Raw genomic sequence first — 11,061 nt, 5'->3', positions numbered from 1 at the left:
ACGATGCAAAATGCCTCGTTTGAGTCTGATCTGGAGGCTTGACGGTCATTCATACCAATGGGGCTGCTGCAAAACAGATGCACAGACTTTCAATGACCCAGCACTGCTTGCACGTTTGGAGAAGGCGGAAAGCGCGTCCCAACGCACCGTTGTTGGCGAACTGGAGGCTCAAGAGAGCCCCGCGGAATGCTTACTTTGGAGTAAACACGTGCGACATCACAGACTCCCACCCATCCCGTTCCTTGCCACGTGAGACGAGCCCACCCACGCACCTCCTCCCGTGCGCTTGGGAAGTCTTCCGCCAGCACCGGTCTTCGACCGGCGCTCTTACGCATGCGTCGCCGCCCTCCTCCCAGAGTGCTTAGCGTGACTGGCATGGCAGCTCCCAGAGGCCGCTAATCGCACATGGGTTTAGCTTGGCAGCCTTCTTGCCACGCGTAGAGGAAAGCGGCGTTTTCGTTTTGATCCTTCCCCCTGTTCTGAGAGGTCGACTCGAGAAGATGCGGGCGTTGGAGCGGGTGTTACTGAGAGGCTTTCCCAGCGCGGCAGAGTCGCCGCGGTGGAAACAGAACGAGGCGGCTTCGGCTGCAGGTAAGACTGAGCCGAACCAGATCAGGCTGTCTAGGCGCTGCCCACTTCTCATGCTCACGTCGTCTCCTGCGCTCCCTTTCAAGATTCTTCACAAGGAGTGGGCTGGAATAAATAGCCCCGCTCAGCTCACGTCATGAGAAAGGTCTCTGACTTCCTGCTCTGTTTATCTTTCTTGATGCCTGTTTGAGCTTGGGTGGAGGGTGGAGGAAGGGAAGGACTTATGTGCCTCCCAGAGGGTACGGGAGAAGTTGTAGATGTGGTTTCCTTGCAGGACAGTTATTCCATCTGGACAGCCACTCTCCATTAATTGCAGAGCTGTGCAACATCCAGTGGTGAACTGGGGTAATACGCGGTGAGGGTGGAGACTGGTAAGGGTATGGATTGGCGGAACGGACAGTTTGTGACTTCTCACTTTACCACGCTGTAGACATCTGCTCCTGCACTACCGAAAGGTGAAACTAGTGGGAGACAACCAGAGGGTATCACTGCTGCTTTTCCTCTCCCCTCTTCGGAACTGCAAAGAAAACAGAAACTTCATGTACTAAAGCCTCATATGGTCACTTGTTCGGATGCAGAGTGTCCCTGAGATATTTAAGTTCTGTAACATATTGCAAGTGATTGGTTGAATTTTTACTATCCCTTATGTATATAATGTTGCTTTCTGCTTACAATCTCAGACAATAGGGATAGGAAAGCTCTTTGGATGCACAAGTCTAGTGATTCTGTTCCTCACAGTGATCTTCTCACAGAATCTGTTTTTAATTAAGAATTGTCTTGATTGCCACAAGCCTATTAATCACTCCTGTGATACATTGCAAGTCCTCTCACAGTAGGCACCAGCATGACAAATAAGCCATCATTTTTAGTATGCCCAACTAACAGTATCACCTTGATCATACTAATAGAGTTCTGTAAAGGTGATTGTAATCATCACGTTGCATCTCTAACATGTTGTATTTTTATTTCTATTGACACTACTGCTCAATGTGTGACTGAGAAAATAATTCTTGAATTCTTCTGATACAACAAGGTGTTAGCTGATTAAACAATTGCTGTAGTTCATTGCTGTAGATGAGGGGTCTATTCTGTTTTAAAAGTGGTGCAACTTTTAAAAAGCCATTGCAACAGTCTCAAATAATGTTTGAGGGCTCAGAGCAAACAGGAGGTTGTTATTTTCACTTTGCTTGAAGCTTGATGCATGATGGAAAGCTTTTATGTATCTGTTAATATCTGTCTTTTTAAAGAACTTATGCAATAAGCACACCGTAAGAGTGGAATATGAACACTGTTTGATATAACACAAGTAATTATGTTATAACACAAGATATAACATAAGTAATTAGAAAAGCACTTAATATTCTTTTTGTTCTATGTGTCAGATAACCATGTGAAGCATAGGATGCTCTTAAGAATTTCACATTGATGTATTTTATTTTAGAAAGTGGGTCCTTGTTGCAGTTGTTGTTGGAAGGGAATTATGAAGCCATCTTACTAAGTAAAGCAGTCCAGAATATCTTCACGAGACCTGTAAGAGCAGAAGAAGAAACCATTGACAACTATTTAGAAAAGCAGGTTCAGGGTTATCTGGACTATTCTTCTGCAGACATTGATTCTATGGAAAGGTAAAAATAGCTTTATTTGCAAAAGAAATACTTTTATTGCTCTCTTGAAAATATAATATTTGACAGTATAGAAGCCAATAGCAAGATTTTGCTTGAATTTAAAAACCTGTTTTGAATGGATCTTAGCACACATTATTGAAATTATCTCAGACAATATCTGGGTGTTTAATCTTTGGCATTTGCACTACACTGTGCATATTACAATACTGTATTGCCCTTTTGCTTAGTGACTTCAACTTTAATGTGGGAATAGCTCAAGCTGTCCTTTGAGTCAGCCATTCCCTCTTCTTTCTGTGCATTGTGATGAAGAGTTCGCTTTAAATGATGACGCAAACGTGGCAAGGAAATGATGTTCCAGCATGAACAACAGAGGAGTTGCAACAAACGCACAGATGGAAGGGGGCCTGGTTTTGCTTTAACAGGTGTCAAATATACTGGAAAAGTGTTAGATGTACGATTGTATTGAATGTCAGTTATGCTTAAAGTATATGATTGAAATGAATGGCAAAAATTAGATGAACATTGATACAACCCAAGGTTTCTATAACTTTCTGATAATTGACTTTCGAAACTTTTTGTCATTATGTAACAGAAGGACATTTGTCCAATGCTAGAAGTATGCTCAACATAGTGCAAAAGGTTTAACATATCTTTGAACAAAAACTGCAACTTTGAATAAAAGTATTTGTTCTTATTCATTTTATTTATTGCATTTTGATACCATCAAATAGCTGAAACTCTCTGGGTTGTTCACAACAATTGAGAACAATTAAAAACATAAAATACAGCATAATATTTAAATAGTTAACATTACAGTATATAAGTAAAGGGAAATTGAAGTAACACTAAGCAGTACTACAAAGAATTAAAATACAGTACCAAATTTCAAGCAGTCTGAAACTAAAATTCTTGGGAGAATTACTGAGGAAAGAAGACGTTTTCTTCTGATACCTGAGAGAGTAGGATGTTTTGTGTCTTACAGCAGAGCCCTGAAATTATTGATAAAATGAGAATGCATATTGGCCCAATCCTGTCCACTGTCAGTTTATTATTCTTGTCTACTTAAAATACAACTCCAAAAGAGTCAAGCCCCTAAATATACCCCAAACTATGAAAATAATATAAGCTTAAAGATAGACATAGCTGGTCAGTGTCTAGTAGGCTTAAGGCACAGTTGCTATGCTTTTATAGGCAGAAAGAAGGCCTGGAGCTCCCATCGTGCCCTAAGCAGAATTCTTTTTTTTAAAGTAAGTTTTATTGTTATTTTTCTACTAGCTAACAAAAAGAAACTAGAAATCATCAATCATCAAAAGCATCAGACCTACTGGGTCAGCCCCCTGTACTTTTTTTTATAATTATCCATAAACATATTTAAGTCTATGCATACTCCCGTTTCTCTAGCCGACAATAAAAGGAATTCCAAGTTTGATAGAAGCCCCAGGCAAAATTCTTGGCTGGGCAAACTAGGAGTTGTAAGCCATTTTTCTGCCCAAACATGCATAGGATTGTGCCTTTAAGGACTTCAATAACTTTTGTTATTTGACATATTAACCTTGATGCAATGATTTACTGTGGGACTTAAATATGAGACATGATGTGTTTCTGACAAATTTTCTTGAACTGTTTGTCCTTGTATGCTAGTATTTCAACCTTACTTTTGTTGGGGTTCCTGTTGATTTTACCAGTTCATGGTGACAGAAACATAGGTAATCATATTCTAAACTTAAACTGACCTGCTTTACTTTTTCTCAGTGATTGCAATCTAGCAAAGAGAGAGAGGGATGTACATTGCTATGGTTTCTCTGAAGTTTTTTTTTAAGGTTTTAGGGTTAAATCTTAAGCATTCTCATGCAAATGTATGTGCATGCGCACATGTACACACTCCACTAGGATTAAGTTTTTAAAACTTTCTGAATGACCTTAAAGGAGGCAGAAGCATAGACAGAGGATGAAAAGGGAAAGTAAGAAATGGGAAAAGAAGATGAGGCAGATCAAAATATTATCTGAGAGGCAAATCCTTTTCTGCAAATAGAGGAAAGTCATACCAGTGGAGGCAAACTTTAAGTCCCATAATCCACAGGGGATGATTGAAAAAAAAAAAAGAGTTAGTTTTCTATTCACTTCATGCAGACATATATTTTTTTAAAAAACTTAACTTTCCTGTAGTATCTTTTATTTTGTAAAGAATCAGTGGTTGGGTCTGATGAGAGCAGGTGGAAAACAGTTCCTCTCAGGCCATATCCCACACTAGTCCGTGATTCCACAGAGAGTTTTTAAAGGAGTTGCAGTGGGTTGGAGGGAAAGGATGGCCTCATTCCATGAGCAGGCTTTTGTGGGGAGTTATTCAGATTCATCCCATTTTTTTGCATCTTGGTCCTGATTGATCCACTGGGCCCATGTGATCATGCATAGATTGGCCTTCTGAGATGCATCTGAGATGATAAGCCATATGGATAAGGTAGATTTGCAGGTCTTTGTTCCCCATTGATCACATTCCTGTTTTAAGTGATTATCATATACAGGGCTTGTAACATGCATGATGTATACCAAAATAGCTGACAACATGGTATCCTAAATGTTGCAGAAAGCATACTGATCAGTTTGGCCCTTAGGTGCTATTTTCACTTGCATCTGTGCCAGTGATGTCGATGTAGTTTTTTTTAGTTATTTATTTAACTGTGGAAGATGTTCCACATCCAAAAAAACAAAAAGTAGTAATTACTAACAAAATACATTTGGGAAGGTCTCAATGAACTCTGCTAGTAGATGCCATTCCATCAGTTGGCAGAGACAGATGGTTTTACCCAGTGTTTTGCAAGTGATTATCTGTCAAAGGCAGGGTGAAGAAAAATCAATTTAAACTGAATGGATGTATTCTATTTAAATCAGGGAGTTTGGATTAAAAAAATAACATGCTACATTTTAAAATGGCGTAGTGAAAATTAAATATCAACATGCTTAACCTACACTTAATGGTCTCATAAAAACAAATTAATGGCTCTGTCATGTTTATACACCTTTAGGGTATAATCCTAAGGGATTTCAATTTTGTTTCTTAATTTGCTTTTGCGAAGACAAGACTGGGTCAAGACAGAGTGAAGCAGAAATGAGTGATGCTTGAAAGAAAAAACCCCAGATTGTACAGAGTGTACTTAGGCTGCAATCCTGTACCAATTGTGATTTGGGTTCAGTGGGGAGTAAGCTGAAAGATCCACAGAGGCCTGTTTAGAGGGGAAAAATTAAAAAGGAGGACAGGTAAAAATTGCCTGTTGTTCATTCCACCTTGTCACAAGCAGCCTGATAGGGCACTGGTTATTTGGATGCTCCTGAAACTCCAAGCTTCCATCTATGGGGCAGCATTCCACCCATTTTTGGCTTATTTAAACTGCTTTGATTTAACTCACTCTACCTTCTTAGTCAGGGAAAGAGATACAAATATTTTGGTGATTCATAAAGAGGGAGGTAAAATAGAATCCCAAATTCAGATTATGAAATCAAGAATCATGTCTATTTAATCAAGTAAACAGGTGAAATCTTAATTTTTATTTGATTATGTTATTGTGAATTTATTTTGTCTATTGATTATGATATTTTAATTGTATTATTTCAAATGTTATTTGTTGATTTTATATTGTAACAGCCACTCAAAAGAGCATGTTGCTAATGGGAAGCTTTTAAACAAATTGGGATTGTAGAAATTGTAGCTGAATAGAATGCTCCAAGCTTGGAGACTTCTATTTATTCTGTGGCCTGCTGGCAGAAAGTGGGCAAGACAGGAAGCAGACAGAACTGAAAAGTACCTCCTGTTCCTCCTCCTTTTCCTGCAATTCTCAGCTAGGTGAGCCTCCTGGCTCTTCTTGCTGACCTACCTTGTTGTGGGTGAGATGGACCAGAATCCTCTGGACCCGAAGGCCTCTTCCTCCCTCCCAACTCTCCCAGGGACTGTGGGACTGCTCTGTCTATGTGCATTATTCATCCTTTTCCTAATTAAATACTTAAGTTCAAGTAAGAACCTAAGAAGAGCACATTCTGGATCAGTTTCCACAGCAACCATATAGGTGCATTTACAGTTCTTGGGGAACAACTCTAAAAGTATTACATGTAAATTTATCAGCAGGATCCAGTGTGGTTCAGCTCCTCGCTGTGCAAACACACTGGAGAATCCCTCCAGCAGGGGCATGACAATACCAGTAGCATCATTCCACATATGTGTATAGCGCTACTGGACTCTGCTGTTTGCTTCACTTGTGTAAGTCCTTGTGTAGGTACAGTGTGTAACCAGTTACACAAGTAATCACACATGCACATATGTAACGTCATTTGAATTTTTCTTTTGTGCAAAGTTTGGAACTTAGTTTCTTTTAGGACAGGGTAATTTGTGCAACTGGAAAGGCACAATTTACAAAATGTAAATTAAATAAATATGCTAAATTGTGCTGTCTGTTTAGGATATTGGAATATATTTTGGAGGAAAATTCAATTCAGAAATCTCCAGATAATCCACATTAGTGAGCTATACACACATGTCTATGCTGCATCTGGATAATGTAGTTTTTACTAGTGTACGCTTCTGAAGACTGGTTTGTTGGAAGAACAGCATTTATCCACATTGTGAACTCTTATCTTCTGATGCAGTGGCTGTTTTTTTGTATCAGAACATTATTTAAGTCTACTACTCAATTCAGATACCTCATTAGCAACAAAACTACGTATATATTTTATTTACCTGGGAATAAGCTCCATTGAAGTCAGTGAGACTTTCTGTGGAGTAGATGTGCATTAAATTTCAGTGTTAATGACCTGAACTTTTTAATACATTGATCTTAAGCATACATGCACTTGCATAATACATAACATAATTGTTGCTGTTTTTAACAATTATGTTGTTATACTCTGTTAAGGTGCAGTTCTACAAAAGTTTAAACGTTTTAAAAAAGAGGCACAGGTGACAGCATGTCCCAGCCAAGTGTGCTGGCTGAAACATGCTGGGAGTTGCAGGGTTTTGCTTCTCTAGGATTTATTTTATTTAACTTATTCTATTATTTGTGTGTGTTAATATTCCCAGAACATCTTGCCAATGTTATATTTGTTACTAAACCTTTTCTGATTTCCATTTTCATTACAATTGCAGTTTCTCTGATGTTGGTTTTCTGTCTTCTGCCTCAATTAAAGGCAGGGAAATTTTCCCACACTCATGCTAAGTTCAGAAAGGCAAGAAATGAAGATGTTTTTCAAACGTTTCTTAGGGCTAACATGAACCCATTTAATCTTGACTTGAAGTACTTCAGAAAGACAAAATGCACAGGCTTCCTTGAAGAGTAGTAGAGGGAAATTTTCTTCAGATATATATGCTGATATATATCCCCAGATCAGAGAATTATGCTCTGCTCAATCATTTGGGCCTTCCATCTCTTAAACTAAAGACTTACAGGGAAGGAGCAGGTCAGTTTTTAATGCTCATTTGAGTTCCTATCCAGAATTCATTCATACCCATAAAGCAGTGGTAATAAAAATAGAATTATTTGCTTCTTATTTATTGGAAGTATTTTTATTCTGCATCTTGGAGCTTACCTAGAATTTGTTCAGCATGACAAGGCTTGCTTACTGTTGTGTCTTGCAGACAAAGTGTGGTGTTTCTCCTTGGTGTGGGCACCTTGCAGTTGTTTGTTCAGAACAACTGGACCGGACCTCCTGTTGACTTACGACCTCAGGACTTTCTGCCATCTGAATTGTTACAACAATACAGTGAGGTACTTCCCCCTCCCCTCCCCTCCCGTAAACAGTACAGTGACTGCTTGATGAATACCCTCCTAATACTAGGGATCTGACAAGTTGGTGTATAAGTCAGCCAGATTCTTGAGAGTATGATGCTTGCTAAACTCCTTTGGAAGCACTGATCCAGCTTACATAATTTCATTAAGAGTGGGTGCATCTTGTTAATTGCAGTTCTTACATTTGAGGTTGATGTCCATTAGAGTTCATTCCAGCTTGTTCATGAAGGTTCAAAGTAGGTTTTAATGAAAACTCTTCGGGCATATCCTGGTTATTACATCTCTTCTGATTGGTAATATGCTGAAAGTTTCTATTGTGAAATAAAGGAAGTTGGTTCTGCTTATTTTTGCTAATTGTTACTTACACTAAATTTCTATTGAACGACTGTTAACCTGTATTATCCTACTTAGTCTTTAGAATCATAGTGAATTGATGCACTTTCTGGAGATTTATGTGGTTTCATGAGCTATGAACAAAGATTCTGAAACTTTCATAAACCTTGGCCCTCATCAGTATGCCAGTGCAGGGGAGTGGTTGGCAAGCTGGACTGGGGCTCCTGAGATCTGAGTCCCAGGCCCCACTCAGCCAAAAAGCTCACTGGCTCTCAACCTAACCTACCCCACAGCATTGTTGTGATGATAGACTGCAGGAGGGGCAACTATGTAAGCCATCTCGTGTTACTTGCAAGAGGGGAAAAATACTAGGGAATGAATGAATGAAGGAATGCTCAATGTGGGCATCTCCCCTTTGGCTTGTCTTTTCCATTCACTGTCTTTTATTCTGTCTCATCCTCTCTCTCTCAGTGTGCGTGTGCATGCACACATGTGCATACCCCTCTCCCTCTCCCCTTTCTTTTCTCCTCTTTCTCTGACTTCTCTTTCTTGCCTCCTCCTGCCTCCCTGGCTTCCATTCTCTCCTTTCTCCTGTCAGTGTGGTACCTTTTTTTTTTTTGTATATTTATACAAACTGCTGTGTTGAGCATACATGTTTTGTTACATCTTGTAAAATAATGTTGACTCTGTCTAAAATGAGTTTTTTGCTTGCTCTTTGCAGCCAGCAACATTGTCTACAGCTATCTTAACTGTGCTGGTTCTAGATGGTGAATCGGTCTACAGCCTGACTTCCCATTCCTTCTTGCTGTTGTTAGCTAGAACAGTGCTTGTGAATTTGAGACATAAGCTAGAAGCTATTCAGGTAAAGAAAAACATGATGAAATTGTTTTTTGCTTCCCGGTTTTAGTTGGTTTGGATGATTCTTTTTGTTGTTTGCCCTGTGTGTGCTTCTTCTGCCAGTTTTTAAAAATTTCATATGATAAGCATAAGATCACTAAGATGGAAACAGTTTGAAAGAAGTGGTTAGATGTAGAACTCTGTAGCATATAGGTCCAAGGGAAAACTGTGCTTAAATTTCGAAGTTTGGAAACCATATTGTAGCAGTGGAGTATAGAACCAGAACATTGAGTAGATCCTGTAAGAGTCTTGTAATAGAGAACAAGAAAGCAAATACAGCGGGATCCCATATCCACAGTGGATAGGCTCCAAGCCCCCAGCAGATGCCTGAAACCCTAGATGGTAGCAAATTCTACATTTGTGGGGGTTGGCGCACAGGAAACCAGCAGAAGTGGAAAAACTGTGGATATCTGTAGGGGAAAAGTGCAAATATCTCTAGAGTCTTTGCATCCATTGAGTGATAATACATGTGAGTGAGGCTGACTAATACAGAGATGAAGAGCATAGCATGCCTAAACAGAGTGCATAGTTCCCTAGAGATACTCACAGTTCTTCCACTTTTGTGGGGGTCCTGCACCCCTAATTCCCACGAATGTGGAGGGCCAACAGTCAGCCTTGCTTAAATGAAACTGCAGTAACTGAGATGGGATATGGGAGTCCTGCTGTAAATGCTATTAAAAAAAAGATTCCATTACTAATTCATTCTGAGGTAGCTGGTATACACTTTACCTTCTTGCTCCCATCTGACCATTGATATGCTTTCTGTGACTCAGAACCTCCTCATCAGTTTGCTGCTGAGCATCATCCCCAGCTTTTAGCATGGATCTGCACACCCCCGTTTCTGGCATCTAGTGGCATTCTCTGAATTGCCCACATTTCGGGGCACTGTGACATTTTATTCAGGCAACAGCTATCTGGTCATGCAGTATTTCTGCTATGTGGCCAGTTAGCCTGGAGAACATTTGGTTTCTGCTTTTTTTTAGTGCCTGAAAAGGGCTCAGTCCATCTGCTATTCCTAGGCATTAGGTTGCCTTCCAAGTTGTGCCTGAGTACTGTGAAGGATCCTTGTTCAAGCCTTTCTGCCTTGATTCATGATATTAAAAGTAATTTTCTGTTCACTGCTGACAGTGTCATTCCACATTCAGGTCTTGTCTTGGGCCTTCAGACAGTCACAAGAGCTAGAACAAATCATTTAATAAATGCATTCAGTTTCACCTGCTCTGTGGGAGAGTTCCTATTACTGTGTTCTGAGTTGATCTACTATCTAATAGCTTTGTTTGTATTTTGTGCACATAGATGACACTTGATAAATGGAAAATGGAATACTGATAAATGTTCAAAGAGATAACAGTTCTCACTTAAATACATTTTTATTAGGGTTGATGTATAAATGTCTCTTCTACAAGTTGGTCTTGTGCATTTTAACCTTTTGGTGACAAAAAAATTACCTTTGAAACATTGAAGGCAGTTAGCAGCTTCTAACATCTTCTGTACCCTTGTGGGTTCCTAAACCAAGTGTCAACATGTAAGCGTTAACCTCTCTACCAAGGTCTCCTGTATATGTATGTACCCTCTTTATTCAGCTTGATAGCATAAGTCATATTTCATTGTGTCCTCCATGAAATAGTACAATATCCATCTTGACAGGTGTTTCCAGGACAGTTTTAATAAACTGCATGTGACTGTTCCTTGAGATATTTTTGCCTTCAAGTAGTAGAGCCTCTTAGCATGGTTTGATGCCTACTGCTGTCATAATGTAATTGCTTTGCACTGGCCAGAAGCAGCAAAGTTGGGGCTTGACTTACAAAGCACATCAGGTAACTAAATTGCCCATTGGATGCTTTAAA

The 11,061-nt window shown here is 39.6% G+C and overlaps 1 protein-coding gene across 1 annotated transcript in view; it reads left to right on the top strand.

Moving 5' to 3' along the window:
- The first annotated feature begins 382 nt into the window (after window positions 1-382).
- TTC27 (tetratricopeptide repeat domain 27) overlaps window positions 383-11,061 on the top strand; it is a 96,554-nt gene continuing 85,875 nt past the window's right edge. The window contains exons 1-4 of the mRNA XM_044452137.1: window positions 383-591; window positions 2,030-2,213; window positions 7,834-7,963; window positions 9,039-9,179. Coding sequence (XP_044308072.1) covers window positions 501-591; window positions 2,030-2,213; window positions 7,834-7,963; window positions 9,039-9,179 — 546 coding nt within the window. The 5' untranslated portion in view covers window positions 383-500. The remainder of the gene's footprint in view (window positions 592-2,029; window positions 2,214-7,833; window positions 7,964-9,038; window positions 9,180-11,061) is intronic.

Source organism: Varanus komodoensis, unplaced genomic scaffold (genome assembly GCF_004798865.1).
Source record: "Varanus komodoensis strain SLA01 unplaced genomic scaffold, ASM479886v1 scaffold1, whole genome shotgun sequence".
Taxonomy (NCBI): domain Eukaryota; kingdom Metazoa; phylum Chordata; class Lepidosauria; order Squamata; family Varanidae; genus Varanus; species Varanus komodoensis.
The sequence above is the reverse complement of the archived record's forward strand: the minus strand, read 5'-3'. Positions and strand labels throughout refer to the sequence as shown.